At 36.2% G+C, this 23,372-nt stretch overlaps 1 protein-coding gene across 2 annotated transcripts in view; it reads left to right on the forward strand.

The window, feature by feature from the left end:
- Window positions 1-23,372, forward strand: part of BNC2 (basonuclin zinc finger protein 2) — a 453,763-nt gene that overhangs the window by 230,585 nt on the left and 199,806 nt on the right. For both annotated transcript variants that reach the window (XM_075210871.1, XM_075210873.1), the window contains exon 3: window positions 6,871-7,074. In XM_075210871.1, the coding sequence (XP_075066972.1) occupies window positions 6,871-7,074 (204 nt within the window). The remainder of the gene's footprint in view (window positions 1-6,870; window positions 7,075-23,372) is intronic.

Here is a 23,372-nt window from a genome sequence, read left to right on the forward strand (position 1 = left end):
TCTAAATTCCCTAATACACACACACACAAAGACAGACTAGGGTCAATTTTGATAGCAGCCAATTAACTTACTAGTTTACATTATAAACACCTTTTTTCTTACTTTTTCTGCTTAAAATAGGAATACAAAATTTGAGAATTGGTTTGCCGATCAAGTAGCAGACACACTTGTGGATTTCACAGTACCAGACCCACTAGTGCATTTCACATTAGCAGAAACACTAGTACATTTCACAGTAGCAGACCCACTAGTGGATTTCACAGTAGCAGACACACTAGTACATTTCACAGTAGCAGACCCACTAGTGGATTTCACAGTACCAGACCCACTAGTGCATTTCACAGTAGCAGACCCACTAGTGGATTTCACAGTACCAGACCCACTAGTGCATTTCACAGTAGCAGACACACTAGTGGATTTCAAAGTAGCAGAAGGGAGAGGTCTGGGTTAAATATGAGTAAATTATAAAAGTCTTTGATAGGATGCATAATGTTAAATATTTATGAAATATTTTTTTTGTATATCCAGCTTTTCTCTAAGAAATGTTCTGAAGATGTGTTTTGGGTTTTGTAGGATATCAGGAACAATAGTGGTCACTATGGTTTACTGGACACATGCTTTGTTCATTTTACTACTTCATGATTTAATATCTATTGGATACATCTCGATATTTGCTCACAAAACCACAATTATAAAAAGCAGAGTAATAAATATGTCAAAATACAATGAATATTATGTTTGTTTGCTCCCTAGTGGCAGATAACAAATCGTAGACGGGGAATGATGAATAGTACAGATCTCATCGGGGATGTCACATCCATATAGATACTTGAATTGGCATTGTCTGTTCAGCGTACAATTAATATCATAAACACCGATCAGCCACAGCATTAAAGCCACCTGCTTAATATTGTGTAGGACCCACTCGTGCCGCCAAAACAGCTTTGACCTGTCGAAGCATAGACTCCACAAAACCTCTGAAGGTGTCCTGTTGTATCTGGTACAAGATGTTAGCAGCAGATCCTTTAAGTCCTCTAAGTTGCGAGGTGGGACCTCCATAGCTTGGTCTTTTCCAGCACATTCCACAGATGCTCGATCGGATTGAGATTTAGGGAATTTGGAGACAAACTCTTTGTCATGTTGCTCAAACCATTCCTGAACAATGTTTGCAGTGTGGCAGGGCACATTATCCTTCTGAAAGAGGCCACAACCATCAGGAAGAGGTGTATTTGGTCTGCATCAATGTTTAGGTAGGTGGTATATGTCAAAATAACATCCACATGAATGTCAGGATCCAAGGTTTCCCAGAGGATCATTGCCCAGAGCATCACACTGCATCTGCCTGCTTGCCTTATTCTCATAGTGCATTCTAGTGCCATCTCTTCCCCAAGTAAACAATGCACACGCACCCGGCTGTCCAAATGATGTAAAAGAAAACATTATTCATCAGATTAGACAACCTTCTTCCATTGCCCCATGGTCCAGTTCTGGTGCTCTCATGCCCATTGTAGGTGCTTTCAGTGGTGGACAGGGGTCCACATGGGCACTCTGACTGCAGCTATGGCACCCCATACACAACAAACCGGGATGCATTTTTTGGTCTAACACCTTGCTATCATAGCCAGCAGAATCTTTTTCAGCAATTTGTGCTACAGTAGCTCTTCTGTGGGATTGGACCAGACGGGTTAGCCTTCGCTTCCCATTTGCATCAATGAGCCATTGGTGCCCATGACCCTGTCGGTTCACTGGTTGTCCGCCATTTTTGGTAGATACTAACCACTGCATACTGGGAACACCCCACAAGACTTGCCATTTGGATATGCTCTGATCCAGTCATCTAGCTATCACAATTTGGTCCTTGTTAAAGTCGTTTACTTACACTTGCTCATTTTCCTTGCTTCCAATACATCAAATTCAAGAACTGTCTGTTCACTTGTTGTATAATATATCCCACCCCTTGGCAGGTGCCCTTGTAACAAGATAATGATTTTCACTTCACTTGTCAGTGGTTTTAATGTTCTGGCTGATTGTTGTAAGGTTTTAAGCCCAGGTAATAAATTGATAACCTGAGTCCCTTATGATCAGTCACAGTGTGACTGTCACTTAAAGACTTAGTTAAAATAGGATTGTAAGCTATTGTTGACCCTAGCAGTATTTATTTCACTGTGTTCAACTTCTATCGCACCTTTTCTTTTCATGTCTGTGTATACGAATCAACTATCTACATTGAACGCTAATGGGTGAACAGTTGTATCTTATTTTAGTATTTTTGCATCTTTATTTTATCCTATTTTAGTATGTGCAGGTAACTTTCATAATGTGGTTACATGTCTAACTAACTTGCTGTAGCTATCCTGATTGAAGTTTTTATTAGTACACCTAGATCTTACATATTAGAATAAGACAGGCTTACAAAACAGCCACAGAGAAGCAGGACGAATTCACTGATGAGATTTTCACCATAGTCACCAATACTTCCATCAGTGCTAAAGAGTCGGAACCAGTGTTCATCAGTCCAAAACCATTCTTCTAATGCTCCAGGGACCATTATTTATGGTCCTTAGCTCACCTTCTTGAATGAAACTCAATTGGGCTATCAGCTGGAATAACCTGTGACAAGGTACGACAAGCTGCTTGTTTCAATAAGCCTCTTTTGGCACCATTGGTGTACTCAACTAAGTTACTTATTGTAGCCCATATGTAACTTTGCTGTGACAGCTTTAATTGGCTCCTTCAAACAGTGATCTGATCACAGCACTGCCATTGGCTGGATTTTATTTGAATGATAATCCATTCTCAATACACTGTTGTGTGTAGGAACATCGGTGCTCTCTAATCTTAATTGCTTAGAACCTCTGTGAACTGCACAGAAACACAATCCATTGGGCCCATTACATCCTCCTCCTTCCAATGAACTTGTTCTTTTCTCAAGCAATGCTGTTTTTACACAAATGAGATATCTATAAAAATGTATGCAACATTACAGCTACACAACCATATAGGAGAATATTTTCTTAAGTTGCCTCTTTCTCGTAGTTGAAGCCCGGGCACTGTTACATGGAACCATTTGTCCCACAGCTACTCTGTTCTTCCTACGGCGCAGCTGAAAACCGGGGGCAGGGTGTACTTAAACAGGATGACCAATCGCTAGCTACAATCTCACTTTTTGAGATTGGTCCTCCTGCTCATATCCCCACTTCACCGCCATTTAAATATGGTAAATTTCATTGATTTGCCAGTCCTACATCACCGACCCAGCGGAGCCGTGGCCAAATCGCCTGCCTTTAGCAGGCTTTAGTAAAGGAAGGGTTCACCTTAGGAAAATATTTTCCTAGGTGGTAGAGTAGCTTTAAGTAAAAATATGATTGCCAATATCTATTGTATAACTTCAACAATATTAGCTTTGCTTACAGTGGGATGTAATCAAAGTAGGGCTTAGCCCTCGTGCCCACTGACATCATTTTTTCTGCGTTTTACTACACAAATGTGCCTGCAAATGAAAAAGGTTATTTCCAATGACTTCCTACACATTTGTAATGTTACTCTCAGTCGGGAGAAATAAGGTTTTGTTCTGCATGCTTAAATGCAGGTCTATGAAGTGGCCTATAATGACCTCTCAAATGCAAGTAAAACAATCGCATGCAAAACACGTTTGCATTTGACATGTGGTTTCATTGGTGTTTGAACTTTTGCAATTTAATTTCTAAATGTAAATCAAACACCAGTGGGTACACAGCCTCAAGAACATTTTCACAAAAATATTCCTTGCACCTTTTTGTTTGTTGTATTAGATCTATAATTTTTTTTTTCATGTTTCTTATTTCAGCTTTAGCATTTCATCTGTCACTGCATACTTTCTCATGCAGCTATTGTACACTGTGCATTGTGAGCGCAGTGCTTGTTAAGCGAACTCGTCACAACTGAAGACACACTGTCAGGCCATACAATGTATAATGATCCATTCTCATTGATCTTTCTTGTTTGCTTAATTTTTGAATGAAGAATATAGAAGAATCTTAATGATGATTGACATCTAGATGTTTTGATCTCCGAGACTATAATCTGTGCTTTTCATAATAATAGATAGCAGGCACGTGGTTCCGTCTCTTCCATATTACACAAAACTGTAAAATATTTTAGTTTTACACACATTACACACGGGTTCAGCCCCTTTCCTACCAATGACCCCTGCATTAGGAAATCACATTTGGATGTATTAAGCCAGCATGCCTAATAACCCTTGCAGAGACCATATTGATTTTCTGGGAGAGAGTTTATGAACTAAATAAACTTGAAGTTGGTGTCTTAATAAACTGCTCCTCTCAGTCTGTCACATTTAGTTACAGTACTGTGCAGTTTAGGCGGCTGTGGAGGTGTGGGGGGAGAGGCTAATTCTGTTACAGATTGTTCACAGCAGGGTCTCCAAATTAGCCCTTTGTTTTGTAATGCCACCTTGCCTGGGCTTTGAGCACACTTCTCAGTTTTACCCTAATGAGTTGCAACACTGATAATGTGCCTGATGATCTTTCATTGATTTCACTATCACTAGCTTGTCTGGTAATTGATCCGTTGCTGAGCCTCTAGTTAATTATATCGGCTTTGACATGGCCCAGTCCTCTGGGATTCTCAAGCCCTGCAGAATAACAGTTTTAATAAAATAGTCTATTACTGCAGCAGGTGCTCCTTACTGCGGTGCGTATATATATATATATATATATATATATATATATATATATATATACTTACATTCATATATACATGCACACACTAGTACTGCATGATACGGAAAAGTAAAGACGAGGAGTGGCGAGTGAGGGGAGGTGTAGGAGATAGATGGAGAAAGAGACAGGGACAGAGAGAAGGAGGGGGAGTGATGCAGAGAAGAGGAGAAAGGAGGAAGCCTGCTATTGACAGTGTCCTTAAGCCTCCCTCAAATAACAGCCATTAGTGGGAAGGTCAGGAGCTGAGCAGGCAGCTTGACTGAAGCATTGAGTGCCACTTCAGAAATCAAGAGGCTAGCAAATTTTAGAGGGAGTTTAAATGGCTAATATCTGGCTGTGAAAGCACAGCCACTGTTGGGGAACAATTAACTTACAGTCTTCTCCCTTTTCCTTTTCCATTATCAAGGATATATATATATATATATATATATATATATATATATATATATATATATATATATATATATATCTCTATGCAACTTAGGTGGACTCTCTATACTTAAGGCATGTTTTGTATTATGATAATGTTTATGAGTTTTATTTAGTGTTATTTATTGTTTTCACTATTAGAATTCACCCATACCGTAGGTTTTGTTGATTGTTCTAAGACAATCCTTCCTGCTAAGTCATCTTTTTTTGAACGTGTGTGTTTTAGTGTGTGTGCGAGTGTGCCTAATGGTTGTGAACTGGAGGAAAGTTTAACAGAAAAGCTTTCAAGAGATGTGGGACGGAGAAAGCGAGGCACATTTGTGTCAACACAGTGTAGGTTTTCTCATCTCTCCTCATTGTGAACTAATGGCACTGAGCAGTCACACAAGCTCTTTGCTGCTGTCTTTGTTTGTTTTACAGACTGTGGATGCTAGCTTTATTGTTATGGTGAAGATAGGGAGAAAGTGGTGTTTTTTGTCCATTTGTCCTACTGCATGTCTGCTTGTTTTATTACCAGACAAATCTACTTTGACTCTCTTTTTTGAAAGAACCTTTAGAACATGCCCCTACTTTTTTCTGGCTGTTGTTTAACACTCTGATGTCTGTGACATTATGAGGCTAAAGGTATAATAAGGGTCAAAAGTTTAACATGTTCAGTGCTGGGTCTGACTTTGAAGTCATGTAGAAACAATTTATTTTCTTTCCTGCAAGGCTGATAATATACAGTTTATTTTACTTACAGTAGATTGTTCAGTGGATTTTGTTATATTATTTTAAAGCGAAACATAGGTGATTTTTTTTATTTAATAAGTGCTATTTTTAGGACTGAATCCTTTTTAGTATCTGACACCAAGTGTGAAAACAAGTTGAATGCACAGGTCAGATTCTGTACTAAAACAAAATGAAACATATTTGGTGTCTGACTTTTTTTTCGTTCATTATTTAGACCTTGTTTAATTATTGTATATTGACAGCTTGTCACATAGTAAATCAGTTAAATATGTTCTTCACTGCTTACTGGCAACGTACTAGATTTTATTATGGATTTAATTTTTTTTTATAACAGACGGGGAAAATAATTTTTTAAAAAACAGTGAAGTACAAAGAGATGTGTCGCACTTACAAGTGTCAAATGTGGCATTCTTAACTTGACGTATTATTGAAGAAAAGCAGGAGATAAAATGAGAAAGGCTAGAAGAAAGGGCCAGAGTCCTTTCCCTCCCAACTGCCTGTGATCACTGAATGTGTGTGCGTGTGTATATGGGTATCTGTAGGCTGAGAGAGGTTAGTGCAGGATGTCATTTGGTTCCTGAGAGTGGAGCAGTGCAGTTGACTCTGTGCTCTCCTAACCGGTGACATCCTTAAAGCTGTTCCTTGGGTCTCAGGCAATTTTTTCTTCCTTTAGTGCTACATGCACACCTGACAGGCAGCTGTTAGGCTGAGCAAAGAGGAGCCTTGGGGAGTCACAATCCATGCATAAATGATAGGGGTATCTGTGAGGAAGGTGCAAAATAAGCTTTGCATCTCTCACCCCCTCCACACCATCAGCAGCACATCCCTCCTTGCTACTTCACCTCCCACCCACCCCCTTCCTCATCCTCTCCTACCCTTTTTTACTCTCTTTACCTAAATGAAATGCAGCCTACATGCAGTTCTGTAACTACTCCACACTTGTGCTACTGAATGCCAAGAGGCTCAAAAATCCACCTTCACTTTTCAGTCAGAAGAGGCAGAAGTGGATGTGAGAGAAAGAGACATACAGAGAGACAGACAGCGAGACAGGAGGGCGAGAGACCGGGCATTCAAAGACTCTTGCCCTGACAACTCCATGCAGTTCGGAACGAGGACGCCGGCAAGCGAGCCTGGGTACATGGGGGCATGGCAGAACTGTGATGCCAATCTTCTCTTCAGAATGTCCCAACAGGTGAGTGCTTTCCTTTTACTTACAAAATGGAATTTAAGATGCAGAAATGACAATGTACATGTGATTTATTTATGTTTTCAATTTTATTTTAGTTATTTTCTGTTACTTTTCACTTAAGCCTTAATGTGTCTCTCATGGGTGGTTCTGTTACTGTGTTAGCTGGAATCGATGTTTCATTTTTATATTTTTATTTTGGTAGAAAAAAAATCCTATTTCTGAATGAAATGCTACCTTAAGAACCAGTTACCTGCTCTCTAAATCTTTTTAGAGTTGTTCAAAAAAAGGGAAGTGAAAGACCAAGTGAAATTTAGATGAAATGCAAAACAATTAGCCCGTAGCATCCTTTCTGCGAAAGTAATCAAAAGTGGAATTAAAACCACATCCACTCTTTCCTTCTTCCTTTCCCTGATTTTGCAGTGATAGAAATTTGAGGGGCCCCTCTCCTAGGATCTTAATTGACTTCATGTGGTTGAAAACAGCTTCCCCCAGTACTCAGATGAGCTGAACTGCAGTGTTGTTTAAACTGCTCACAGCACAGAGCGGATGGTTGATAACTAAGTCAGTTAAGCTGTTCTCCTTATTTTTCTTTTTTAGTTTGTTTTTATCTTCGGTCCTTTTTTCGCTTTATTTTCAGGTTTATGTTAGTTTTCGTGTTTACTTATTTTTATTTTTTTTAACCCTTTTTTGATTCAATGTCTTTTACATTCTTAAACACATATACATAATCACTTTTTCTCCCCCTTCTTTTCTCACTCACACTGCAAGGCTGTGTCTTGGCGTCCTCCCCAGAGCTTTTCCTGCACTGGGGGCCGCCTTAAAGGCATCTTGGTATGCTGCTATTGACGGGAAAGCTGAAATGTTATTGCGAGGCCAGTAACAACTGATAATTAATCACACAAGCCAGTGTCTCTGTACCATGCACATGGTGATACGTAGGCAGCCGGCTGCATCATCTCTTCCTCATCTGGGCTTAAAAATACGAAGCTAACTTTATGCTATGCTCAAGAACCAAACACACCTTGAACACTTCCAAATGTATTTTATTTATGAACTTGCTCTATCGTTGTAGGATCAAACAGCGTGTTTATATAACTTCATCAGAATTGTCATCCTAATACTCATTTTGGTGATCACAATTAAACTTTCCTTTTTATTTTTTAATTATCAAGATACCTACACTTCAAAATATTTAAAATTACTTATCTATGACTTTGTAGAGGTAATGGGTCACACAAGAATTTAACCAGGGAAAACTGTTTAAAAAAAAAACTTACAAAATGCACAAACTCTTTACCTCGTAAATACTCTAGAGTTGACTAAAGCATGTTTTTTAACAAGGCATATTTTGGTATCTCCTGTAGAGGGACCCTGATTACTGCTGATAATACAGTAAGCTGATATGAATCTCTAACGAACATGAACCTGAACAGAAACAGCAATTCTTAAATATGTCCACAAAACTTGAAGGTAATACACTCTCACACTGCAAGACAAAAACAATCAACAAAAAAACATATAAAGTGCAATATACATACATCTGCATAAATTCCATAGCATAAACATTGACGTACAGTACTGAAACCAGCTATCCTAACTATCATCCATTTCTAACCTTTTTCGTGATTTAGCTATAGCAGCTTATTTATATTGTTTACACTATTTCCCTAAACAAACTAATTTATATAAATAAAAGAAAAACTCCAAACTACTTTATTAACTAGGGTATGACCGTATGTAAAATGCTTATATAGATTATATCAGGGTCCCATTCTAATTCTAGAGGGAGACTGTAATCCTGAAGAAGAGTTAATAGAATTGAATCCAAATAATGATCAATTGATAAATGGCTATTGAGCCACAAGGACAGCGTGAACGATTGCTTGTTTGGCATTAAAAAGAGAGAAATAAATTTCAAAGCAAGCAATCTCAGCAATACTAAAAAATACCTAATGTAAACAAAGATATAAATTAAGGATTGTGGTGGGAAGGGAAGCCTTCCTACTTTTGTTCCAGTTTTGCAGACTAAAAAGATGAGAGAATTGGAACAACTTTTATTATGGGCTTAATAATTTGCTGCTCGTGTTTTTTGGCAGATCTGTGAATTAATGCTAGACACATGTATAAGCATTTGCATTTGGGGGGGGGGGAGTTGTAATCTGGCAAAATAATATTTTGTTAAAGCCTCTATACTAATATATATATATATATATATATATATATATATATATATATATATTGTATATATATTTATTTACTGATTATGTTTAAAAGTTGATAAAAAAAACAGTATTTTTTCACACATATAATCATCATTATTAGTTTTTTGTTTGAGTCGTGAACCTGTTTGAGTGGAGCAGACTGATGGAACCTTAAATACTTATCTGCATTCCATCAGGTGTATCCTCCAGAATTCAGATGTCAACTCTACCAAATTAATTGGTTACAAAGGAATTTATAACAGATTAGTTTGATTACTTGTCGGGGAAATAAATACAGTGCATAATTCAAAGATTCCATCTGCTAATTCCTAAAATGTAGTGAAATAATGCATTGTGCAAAATAGCAGCATAGATCCAGGTGTCGTGTGACGCAGCTTTATTCTATAATGATAGTTTACTCCACTGCTTGTGGGGAAAATTAGTTTTAAACTTTTTAAAAAAGTAACCATATGATGTTTAGACTTGTTGTAAATGTCACATCATATGATGCAAAGTAGATAATCTTGAACCAAAATTGAACAGAATGCTTTTGTTACCAATCCCCCCCCCCCCAAAAAAAAACTCCAAAAACAATTGTCTGCTTAGCTTCTTATGTGGATGACCACTAGCATTCAGTGTATTGCACGTCTTCAGTAATTGTTTTTACCCTTTACTGTAAGTGTGGATTTACAATCCAGATGGAACCATTCAGAGTTAATAACTCATCAATAAAACTAAAGTCTTCCCCAACGAGTCAAAATTCGGTGTAAAATATAAAGAGCAAAATCAGAATTAGCTGGGCCTTTCAGTTCTCTTTTATTAGTAAAAGATCTAGAACATTTTGAAATTCATAATCTTTCTCAGTGCAGTCACATTTTTTCAGAACCAAAATAACTGATAACCTGAAAGGGCATTCTCGTGAACTGTGTTTGAAGGCAATTGTTTGGGGTCACTTTGATCGATGACAGGTAGAGAATGACCAGAAACTGCCTGCATGTCCTTCCCTGAATTATGCCTGGTCACCCCAACCTTTCTTGCCTTCATCTGGCAGAAATATGCAAGGCTAAATAGCAAAGGAAAGATTGAGAGAATCAGGACCTGACCTGGGATTGTGATGGATGAGAAGAAAATAATATATAGACTGGAAAACTTTTCAAATTCATAAGTTTTTTTAAAAAAAAGTATTTGTTTGGAGTGATAAAATATGCTGATTTTATTTGTATTGTTCCGCTATATGTTATTTTAAATACCTGTTTACTATGGATTTATGTGTCACATTTCACAAGCATACTAAAATGACTAACTAGTGCTCTTTAAGCTGTCTTACTTTACTAAGTGAATTTCTGTAATTTCAATAATAACACGTTGATCAATCATTTATCATGTATTTGGAGTTAATTGTAAGGTTATGGATTTAATAAGAAACAGTAGTATATAAAATACCCGGAGTTGTTTTCAATTATATTGATTTAATGGTTTTTAAATACATTTACGCTTTACACATTGTGCAGTGAAAATAAATGACCGGAAAGTTGTCATCTAAGAGAGAGAACATTTTTGAAAAAAATATATAAATAAAATATATATAATAAAATGTTATATGAGAGAGGAAAAAGGCAAATTAAAAATACTGTATTGAAATGGATGTACTTAATCTACCTTATAAGTAACAACTGTAACACATCTAAACTTACTGAAATGTGGTTAAACTAATGCAGTGTACCTCTGGGATGTAACCCAAATTGGCCATTCCTATAGGTTTGAATACATTTAATTAAGCTTTATATATTGCAGTGACCCATTATATACCATACTGGAATGCTACCTAATGTAATATGTTCTGTGGCCTACTTGTGACATATGCAGTGGGCTTATAAATCCTTCAATAGCCAAAGACGTTCTGTTGATTGTGCAGGTGCATCCAGCCAAGAGAAGGTTAAAATTGAAGACTCCTTTCTCTGCATAGTGTACATTAAAGTCTGCCATACATGATTTGAATAAAGTTAGCAATCACATTTTTTGCCACAAGAATTTTTTTAACAATATTAGCATTAATATGAAACATCTTTGTAACATCAGGATAATATTATTACAATTGACATATATTTTTTTAAAGCATTACATTTCCTCATTAAGCAAAGTGTTAGCTATCACTAAAGACATCACAAAAGACTGATGTTTCTGTGTGGATATATGTATCAGGATTTAACCATAACCTGTACAGTATAAAAATCAAATCCAGCATGTTTTTGCATCTGGATGACGGCTGTAACTGTTCTAGTTTATGTTCTTCCATGCACACGTTTTAGTGATTTTTTTTTTTAATGTTTTATTTGTTCCTGCTCTCTTTTTTTTTATCACAATCTTCGTTGCAACACAGGTCCATTTTTGATTCATTCTAACCTTTAACCATTACACAAGCAGTGATGAAAATTCTCTTACTTTTTTGTGCCGAGAAACTTACTATAAAAATGTTCTGAATACAGACACCATTTTTCCTAGTGGCTGTGTAATGTTTCATATATTCTTAATTATGATGTATGCAACTACATAAATCTTTATTGCATGCACATTGAAATTAAAAGAAAAACCTGAATTTTAAATTTCCTTAACAAGATGTATTTTTTTACTTACCACACCTAATGTTTTATGTTTTTGCTGTTGGCTGATTTCACACACAGCATGTTTTCCAGTAATAATACTATTGCGTTTTCCTTTTGAATTCAAGAGAAATTGCAAACTTGCCTTAAACAAAATAACACTTTTTTTCACTGCATGTGTTATTGCAAACTAGAAATAACGGAAAATACTGTCGTTGAATTTTTGATTCCATTTAAATATTCTGCAGTCACATTGGCTGCAGGTAAAAATATTTTGGCGTTGTATGTTTATCTGTGTGTTTTTAGTGTCCGTGATATACCTGTGTTTGCTAACAACTGCTCCCTGTATACAGTTCTATAAGCACTGTATAGTGTAAGGTAATTGTGGGTTCCGTGAAACATTTATTTTTTATAACTATGCAAAAGTTAATGTCACAATCAGCAAAACACACTTGGAATCATTGTCTTTAGCTCTATTAGAAGAGATTGTGCAGCATCTACTGTTTATTATAAACGAACAGAAGGTTGCATGTTGTTTAATTAACATCCCCTAAGAGAGGACTAGAGGTATGTTTGTGATCTCCCTAGTCCCATCATACTTCAATGGCAAGATAAAGCCTTACAATGGCAGGCTTCAAATATTATATTAGTAGATTGTTGTTTTTTTTTTAAGCGCTGTACATTGCTGTTAAATTACTCAGTTGCCACTAGTCCTGGCGTTTTATCTTGTACTGGCTGACAAAAGAAATGACATGAGACAGCTAACTGACAGATCGTTACTATGCTGATAAAAACCATATGCAAATTTCTCACTATATAATAAATTACATTTTGATTTAATCTAGAAAACTGCAGTTTTTTCTTTCTTTACCAAACAATGGTGTCTGGCATTTTTTGGTTACTTGCAAAATCCCTATTAAAATTATAAGTATGATGGTTTTGAATATGTCCTCTGTACCATTTACTTAACGACTCTGTAGCAATTAAGAGGTCTAAGAACCATAAAGGGGTTAAAGGCATTTAAAACAGCTTTTGTTAATAAGTGTTTTTTATTTGTTTTACTATGTAAAATTGTTCAGAGAGGTCAGACATAGGTGATCTGCTAGGTGAATGGGGTGTATTACAGTAGTGCCATCATTTACCTATGTCTTATATCCATGGAATGTCTCTCACAGTGACTGTTAAGACTGGTGCAGCTTGCAAAGCCTATTGAATAAGTTCATGTTCTGTGTACACTACAAGTATCGTTTGAGTCTAGCCAAAATGTGCTCCTGTACAGAAGCTTAATTCCTGCACTACATAGCTGCTAGAAGCATCTGCTCATTGAAATGATGTACAAGCATTACAGGTAGCTAGGAATTTGTGGAATCTATAACTTTGTTTTGTCTTTTTGTTGTGTAGTTTGGATTTTGTTTTCTGTTAGTTTTCTACATATATAACATTTATATAATGTATTAATGTCACTGGCATGAAAAAGTTGTCATGTTTTATAGACTGTCTTCCACCTTTTGCTTTGGTTAAAGAGATAGTTGTTTTAAAGCCACTTAAGAGGAGTTATAGTGTATTCAAAAACATGTTTGTCATTAGAACAATGTGTTGCAGTATTATACGTATGGATTTCTAACCATCCCTTATCCCTCTCGCTGCCTTTCTTCTGAATACTATTTCTTCCCATTATTTTCCTTTCCATTTTCCTGCCTTTGTTTTACTTTATTATCTTATTTTTCTTCATCTACCTTTTCCATTGCTTTCCTTTAGTTTTTCTTCTCTTCTCTTTCTTTTCCTTATCTCATTCTTCCATCATGCTATAGATATTATTATTTTTATTATTAACATTTATTTATATAGTGCCAACATAAGCTGGGGCGCTCTACAACTGCATGTCAATAATTTGCTCAATTACATTTTTGTGGTGATGTTGGTCAACCCGGTGATACTCTTTGTGTTGTTCGTACTTATTTGTGTAGAGATGTAACCTCCACCACCAATAAGTCAGGAAGGAATAATTTATTTGCTTATTCGCTGGTCAGATACAGGTAGCGGAGAAAATGACATTATGTTGATGTTTTTTAAGTACTTAGTTAATTGAAAATGGAGATTTGTGACAGCACACAATAATGGTATATAAAACTCCACATGTTTATCTATTTTTAGTCAGTTTGCTACTTGCTGAACTCTGGTTATAATACACATGTGATATGAATATATGTGAAATATCCTGTAAAATATATGCTTATATTTGGAGAGTAATGATGTCACTTGACTCATAACTTATTGTGAAAGTGTTCCTTAATGGAATACACATCTGTCAGCGAGGGGTAAACACAGCTGGACACGACCTGTATCTCCTTGTTTTGTTCCAGATCGAAATGTCTGTATTATAAGGAATTATTTACTCCCTACTATAAAATAAAAATTATATTGGAAGTTACCTTGGAGATCTGTGACCCGTATAAAAGAATTTGCATGTGACATATATTCTTCCCGTTATAGATACAAGAGTGAAACAGTCAGAGAGCCTTGACTACAATTCAGGGGGATAGCAGAGATTGTAATCATTGTGCAAAATTATTTGAATTTTAATCATTTGGCACTTTAGCCTTTTCTGTCCAAAGTAAAATGGACACTTGGTTTCTGGTCAATTTACTCTTTATTCGCTGCTCATTAATTGAGATACCACCTATTTTGGGGAACAATGACATTTTCTTCCTGATACCCAGTGCTTCAAGTTACACACAAATAGAATTGTAAAGCAACACTTATGAGCTTAACTTTCTTGCCTGAATTTTCTATCTGTCCCCCACAGTCATTTCATGGTGAATATTTAAAGTTTATCCATGCACTGTACCATGTTATCTGTGGAATTAGATGTCTCATGTAATGGTATCATTTATCAGTAAATTGGAGATGGAAGATGTATGTTTGCAGAAGAACCAGTGCCGGGGTCTACTTGTTGCTGTGAATAGTTTGTCGTAAGATAAAATATAATCGACTGGCTGCTGTGTAATTGTCTAATACACATTTATTATTAATTTATTATTTATTTATTATTATTATTAACATTTATTATTATTTAAACTTACTCCAGTGCAGAAATTCACTACATATATGAAAGAGTGCCTAGGCGCATGCATCCTAAAAATAGCAAGACTATTCTGAACTATTTAAATATCTGTGGGGTGTTCAGTTGAATTTCTGTTGTTATCTTCAACATTTGACATTAGGAGAAACATGAGAACAGATAATAACAATTGATACTACTTGTGTTGACGCTCACTAGTGGATTGTTCGTTTTTCGCAAGAGTTCTCAAGCCTCTAGTCTTTAGCAAGAACAGATCCTATAAAGCTGTGACTACTTATGACAGTCAGAAAATAAGTAATTATCAACATATTTGCATTGTGCTTCTTAATTAATGAAATTAAGATACAGAAAAACAGAAACGGGGTACTGTTCCATAACGAAATGATGCCAAATAAGAATTAGTGCCAGGATGACCATATGGTAATGGAAGGCTGGGGGGGGGGGGGGGGGAGAGAGAGAAAGAAATGTTAGGAGTAAATGGAAATGACACACTATAACTCAATATGGTATTTTATCTTGCTATTTATACACTGTTGTGACTTAACAGAAATTGTAGTTTTTTTTTGCTAAATGGTGTTATGCCATCATATATTTGTTGGTGCAGAGAGACATACTGAGTTCTCAGTGAACCATAGAGTATGTTCTGGTGTTGAAAGAAAGTGCCTTTTAGAAATGCAAATCAGAATAAATATATCTAATAAAACATCTGTGATATAAACTTATGCAGACAAAAAGAAACATTCTTTTTATTATGTACATTATTTTACATTGTATGTTAACCGCTTGTATCCCTGGCATTTACATAACAAGCTTACCTACCTGGAGTGTCATTCTGTGTTTAAAACTGGAGTTTAAGGCGACCAATATTTTAGTAAACAACCTGGTCCTATCTGTCAGGCATTATAGTCAATATTAGCATGAGGCAATAAACCGTTTTCTTTTCTTCACATGTGCAAGACATAAACATACTAATCTGCGCTGCTGCCGTTGTGGTTGTTCATTCAGCCCATTTCTATCAACAAAAGAGTTAAGTGCAACATCATACCCCACTGCAGATTTTACAAGAACTTGTCATAAAGGCATTATATTACCTCAGCTTCCTTTCAAACTAAACAAACTATCTCCACCACTCAATTAAACCGGTTTGCACGTGCTGTTTGTTTTCTTCTTGGCTTTTTATGACTTTCTCATTTTTTTGACAGGAAGTTTAATCAATTTAGTGTGTCTACAAATTTAGGATTATCGTTTATGAAGGAAATATTTTTCCTATGTGCTGTATTACCTCTGAGATTCTTGAACACTAGGGCAAAAACCCACTGATATTTTAACTATTAAGTACTGGGAAGCAAAACTTACATCATAATTGAAAAAGTTTAGGAATCTCTAAATTACAAGTAATTTTATAGAGTAAAACATATTTAGACTAAACCTGGAGTATTATTGAAATGCCTTCTCCCATTGTTCACAAAATGCAATAGTCATATACTTGCCAACATGTAAAAACAATTAGCGAGGAGAATGGAAACTGCTGGGCCAGAACATTCATCCAAGTAATGATCGGAGCACTCTATAGAAACATAGAGCACTATAGACGCCAAATAAACAAGACTTGTTGATATGAACGTGATACTGTAATATATGCAAATTATTTTCAATAGACTTCTTGGATTCTCAGCAATGGACCTGTATTAACAACAGGAAAAATTGGCACCAGAAGGTTATGATTGGTACATTTTCAAAGATGTATGGTAAAAACATATTGAAACAAACAAACAAAACCAACCACTCCACAAAAAAACAAAAAACAATCACACACAAAAAGTGTAAGACTAGATGGACCTGTAGGTTCTTTTCTGACTTCAAATTCTATGTTTCTATTTTAGAGACACTGTATCAGAGTCCATCTTTATTCAAGTGACGAATGCATAGATTAGCATTGGTGACAAAACTTCCTCTGATCATTAATTTTATAAGGAGTAAGCAGCCACCCAGGGCTGCTGTGTTAGACTTGACAGCAGAGTGACATTCCTGCAGGAGACAATATAACGTTGAGGTCAGGAGCAAGACTGACATTTTCGACCCATTAGAGTGTACACATATTGTCAAATATGTTGCATTTATTTTTAAGCAGATTAAAAGGGATGTCCGATATGAATCATGGTTGCTGTTTGTTTGTCCAGCAAAGCATTTCTTTTATCACCTCTCTCGTCTATCTGCTTATGTGCCAAGGAGAACCCAGTATGACTGATAACAAGCCGGCAGGGAAATCTCTTAGTTGTTTATAGGGTGAACTTTCGTGGACTGTAGCAGAGAAAGGACTGCCAGACCCCAAGCGCCAGCAAAAGCTTTTCTCAATTTGCCAGGTCACTGTGACACCATGGGGCTGATTATAGGAGAACAGCTTGTCCGACATGATATAAGCCTGGCGTCAACTGTAGTCCAAGCAATGGCAAGCTTCACGTAAGGATGTCCTGTGCCTTGCTTCATCTTATTTAACCTAACAGGCACATGTGTGTTCCCTGTTACTTTCTAATTGTTCTCACTATCTGCAAACAGTTAAGTTGTTTTTCTAGTAAATTTACAGCAGGAACAATGTCTAATAGAATGTATTGTAAGGAAACTACAGTTATCTGCATTATTTAAAAACAACATTGTAGCAGAATTATAACGACAATCCGCTATTTAGACAAGGATTAACAGCTTAATGAAAAAATTGGATATTATTTCTATTACACACCTCATCCGAAAGCTATAAGTATGAAACAAAAGGCTTGACCGCTGCTACATGTCTCATATCTGTAGATCTCTGTCTTAATGAGGCAATAACTTGGCAACTATACATGGAGCTTTGCTGACTCGAACAAGCATTTGTGCAGATGGAGTAGAATTTGGTGATGTGAATAGCAAACCATGAAATACAATTTTTTGCTTTTTTTAGAAGGGGTTCAATTAACTTGATGTCCTCAGCTATTCACCTCTAAATTAATCATACATTTATCACAAGATAGCACTGATTCTCCAATTAATCTTTTGTCATGGTGCACTTGTTGACTGCAACAAATTATAATTAATTAGTTCATTAATGGACTGCACTACCATTTTGTTAATACTCACCTCTAATGTAACACAGAAAGAAGAAAAAAAGAGGTGCAATATTTTCTTCTTAAGTGGGATATTAATGTGAACATCAATGAAAGTGACTTCGAAGAGTCTAAAATGTAGTATTTCACCCATTCATTAACCACATACATGCACTGATATTAATCTCTGCAAAAGTTACTTTTCTCCTGTTTTCTTATCTGACTTTTTATTTTAAAAAAAAAAGACACCAACACATGTTTTTTTCCATCACAAATTGCTCTTTTTAACAGTTATATATTTAAGTTGCTAACATGCTGTTTTTCGGGGTTTGTCTGTCACATAAGGGAGCAGCTCACAACTCTGCAACCAGGGAATACATCACACAGCAGACTGCCACAAAGAGGCAGCCTGCACCAGTGAGGAAGCGACTGCCAAGTGCTCTAATGAATGAGAGTTTGCTGGCAATACTGATTCCTTCCCATGCTGATATTTCCCGGTGCTTCCACATCTGACACCTCCGTACACTCCAATGCCTTAGCAACTCTTGTCGTGTTAATGAGCTATGAACAGTCTTAAAACATATTGCAATATACATCATGTTATGATAGTATTACACGTTATACATTTACCTTATGGTTTCTTTTCTTGATTTTTTGATTTTGTACTATTGTGTTGCCTTAGATATTTTATGTGATATTGTGTTAACTCTTTCGTTGCTGTGAGAGTTTCAATGCAATAAACGATATCGTACACAGTAGCTTTTTGAAAAAGAATATAATTTCATTGAGAGCTGTTATGTGTAAGGAAATTACTGATATATATATATATATATATATATATATATATATATGTGTATATATATATATATATATATATATATGTGTATATATATATATATATATATATATATATAATGTATATATCTTGAGATATTGAAGAATTACAGTAGATGTTGATTATTTAATGATCACAGAAGCTACAGTGCATCTGTGCTGCTTTTGCACCTTCGTAATATCACAAATTGTGCGGTTAGCAATGTGTTGAAAGCTTCTCCAGATGCTAGGCATGCTACAGGGACGTTCTTCCTCACTGTTCGTTCATGACACAACTCATTTCTTTTGGCCGCTAAAGCTGATTATATAGTCTGAATATTGTCAATTACTTTTTATATAGAGATCCTTTACATTTTATGCTAATGATCTACAGTTTTTTGTAAAGTTTAGCCATGATTTTCTAAATAACATATCATTTAAAAACGTTAAAAATGGTTTTCTGAAAATTTTAGTTGGCTTATATTTAATATAAACTTTTATTTAAAGTACTTAAATGAATTGCAGCACCCTAAGAAACTTGTCACTAAATAATCACCATCACCATTGATGGTAAAAATGTTTAGAGAAGCAACTCACTGACATTTATTTGATTAGTGTCGGAGCATTATAAGTGGGTGTGGACAGAATATCCTGTAACCAATCAGATCATTAGAATGGTCACAGCAGCAAGAGATGAATGTGCTGATCTTGTGGGAGGCAGTGACCTGTCCCCTTGTGTGTATGTATTAATGAGGACAGAGCTGCTTGTGATTGGAACAGACTTATGATGTGAAGATTGAAATGGAAGCAAGCAGAGAGCCACAGGCTGAGAAATAGATAGCAGGAGCAACACATTTCCTAACAGACCAGAATAGTAAAGTGAGGACCCTATGGAGAAAAATTGTGTTGTCAAATGCAGTTTTGAATGAAATGAAGTTCATTCATCCACCTTCTTAATGGGAGAATTATGCATGGTGGTAAGCTCAGTTGTGTGAATGTACTGATTTGTGGTTGGGTACATTGTGGCTCCGTATGCATATACACTTGGGTATATGCATACAGAGCATTCAATGTACACGTTCTGAAATTGTATCCTGTAACTAATTTGAATATATGGTGCACGACTAAACTGAGCATCCCATACTTCTACAAATAAGCAAATGTCAAAAGGTTTGGTTTGGTTTGCATCAACAGAAACCCTGCACACATACACTTTGTTGGTGTCTCCAATTAGTCGCCTCTTCCATCATTCTTGCTTCTTTTCTCCATTATAGCCTATCACATTGATTGGGGACCATCCGGTAAAACTAGAACAGTAATTATTATATTATAATGTTATTGGTGTACAATTATGAAACTTGTTATTTACATTGTTCTGAGTGACCATTTGATTTTTTTCCCCTGCATCCTAAATGGTCATTTTAACAACAGGGACCTTTGTGTGAAGTACAAATAGCTGTTTTATTTGCGCTTAAAACTATTTAATGCCTTAGTACATGCGTTCGCATACTTGAATGGGTTCCAAAAACATATTTTTGTTGAGCTGTGCAACATCATTCTCTCTTTGAAACCAATTGTGTAATATCATCCTCAATATCGTTTATTCATAAGGTGCCACAAAGCTGTGCAGCGCTGCACCTTCGGCATAAGAACTCATACTAAAAAAAATCATACATAGAAACAAACATATGAGGTTAAGGAAAAAGGTGCAGACATGGGACAGAGGGTATAGATCGTACTGCTCATGAGAGCTTACAACTTAGAGTATTTGAGCAATTTATTATCAGCGTGCTGCGCTGCCGATGTTATTTATTATCATAGTGAGGTATATAGTATCAAATAATATCATTAAGTGCAGATTAAATCTGTTCACTATATTCTCATTTCAATTAATGCTTTGTTATTATGTAAAAGTGAGTTAATCTATTTGTAAATCTTTAGCATTAGTATATTTCTAATAATAATACTATAAGTTATATTTTAACTATTACTTTATTGCTGGTTATATGGACTTACATTAATTACTACATATATTTTAATATTATATTATGATATCATAGTCATATATGATTTAACAATAGTATACCTAATTTAGAAATGGCAATTTATCTGAATATATAATTTGCTGGTTTCTCACCTGCTTCAAACATATAAGTGTTATTTTCCTTCTTCTTATTATTATTATTATTTGTTTATATTCTGTAGCAGTTTACAGTTGGTGAGAGAAGATAATTATATACACACACAAGCTTACATTTACAAACCTTAACAAAGATATAGTGAAAGCTTACAATATAAAATATTAATATACCCTCGCTGTCTTAGTCAGTGTATTCTCCCCTATGTCTAACAATTGAGAAGTAACTGACTTATTTCATACTTGTCCGGGAGACTCCCGAATTCTGGGTAGGTCTCCTGGACTCCCAGGAGAGCCGGCAATTCCCCCGCATCTGCCTACTTCCTAGTGAAGTGGGCAGATTTCAAACCTCCATGATGCGATTCTCCGGGAATCGCATCATTTTGGCCCACCCCCTTTGTTAAAATGACGTGTTTGTGGCATTACGTCACAGGCGGCAGGGCCATAATGAAGCGATTCTAAGAGCCCCGTCCCCTCACGCCCACCTCTACTCCGAGGACAATCTTTAAAGGTTGGCAACTATGACTTATTTACTATAACTGGAAGCATAAGAAAAGAGTGTAAGGGGCACCTATATATATGTCTATTAACTTGGGGTAGTGTGCAATCTATATAGAATTGGTTGCAAATAGTGTTACGAAACCTGCACTTATTTGCAGCAAACATGGAAAGATTCGGACAAGATGCATACTTTACGTTTTAGAAAAGTTGAAAGTCAAGAGAACAAACATGTATTAAATATAACACACCTGTAGTTTCAATGGCAACGTGTTGTTTAATGGAAATGGTATGCTCATTCAGAGCAATACAAGTGATGTCATGTTGTTGTCACTTTTACTGTATTTTTGTCTGACATTTCTCTAGTATGACATAAAACATAAAAGGATTAATAGCTTACTCAGTGGCATATATTTTTTGAGCTATTTACATCTTTACTTCTTTGAAACCTCAGAAGTCATACCTGTTTAATTCAGTGAGAGAGTTAATGTAGGCCCAGCCTTATTTGGAAAACATTTTTCTTATTTTTCCAAAATAAATGTTATGTGCATTTTTGAAAGAACAGGAGCAAACAGACACCACACTCATTAAAAATATTTGTATTTGTTGTCAGTCAATTTGACATAGCATTGCATTTATCATATACATACCTGTCAGCATTCCTGATTTACAAAAAGCGGCATGACTTACCAAAATGACATGTAACATCACCTAAAATAGGTGTGGTCTTGCTGGATCAGGGCATGGTTTGGGCGATTGGGAGCATGCCCTAATTTGTAGAGATGAGCGGGCTCGGATTCCGCTAATCCGAGCCCACCCGAACAGTGCGGATCCGAGCACTGTTCGGATATTTCCGGCGGGCAAAAAATTGAAAACGAGGCTCTGTCGTCCAAGTCTCGCGTCGAATCTCGCGAGGGGTGGGAGGGAGGTCCCAGAACAATTCCATCTTGTACCTCTTTTTTTGGCATTATGTGCTCAAGCTACCTCAGTGCAACCTTTTGGCCTAAAAACAATATTGTGAGGTGTTCAGAATAGACTGGAAATTAGTGGAAATGATTGTTATTGAATGTTATTGAGGTTAATAATAGCGTAGGAGTGAAAACAACAAAACAAAACAGTTTTTTTAGCACTTTTTATGCTATTTTAAAAATAAATCAGAACCAAAACCTTACGTCGGATGTTTTGGCAAAACAAATCAGAACCCAAAACCTCAAGCTAATCAGAACCCAAAACCCAAAACACTAAAAGTGGCTGGTGCACACCCTTACTAATTTGTAGGAATTTTCATCTTCATATGCCTGCCTTTCCTCACTAACCCTGCTTTAAATCACTGAGTTGATAATTTATTATTACTTAAATGACCCACCTAGCAAGATATATCCTCACTGTCAGATTAGATCACATGCAGTGCTACGTTTAACTTCACTCTAGACGCCCAGCGAGTGCAACTGCATTTTGCAGGAAGTGGCTCCTCATGTACTGCATATTTCTTTGCAAGTTTTTTCTTGACATATGCAACCAAGCACCCTGTATTGACAAACACTGTGAGCTGATGGTGAAGAGGCCGAGATTAGAGATCATGTTACATTACTATGCAAATGTTAGCACACCGTTGGTAATTTCATTCTCTGAAACCATATACGGGTTAGTCCTGATACCAGGTATGGCTCTGTACATTTGTCTTGGCACCAGGTATGGCTCTGCATAGTAAAATGCCCAAGCCTTCCCTGATAGCTGTTTACTGAACCAGAACCAGAGCATATGCAGCAAGCTCAGTAAGCATATAGCGAAGCTTGAGAGGCTCTCTCTTTTTTTTTTTTTTTACCTCCAATCAACAAGCCTGTAATTTTTTCTAGGTCAATTATATGTGGATTAATTTATTAGTAGATG

This window comes from Mixophyes fleayi, chromosome 1 (genome assembly GCF_038048845.1).
Source record: "Mixophyes fleayi isolate aMixFle1 chromosome 1, aMixFle1.hap1, whole genome shotgun sequence".
Classification (NCBI taxonomy): Eukaryota; Metazoa; Chordata; class Amphibia; order Anura; family Limnodynastidae; genus Mixophyes; species Mixophyes fleayi.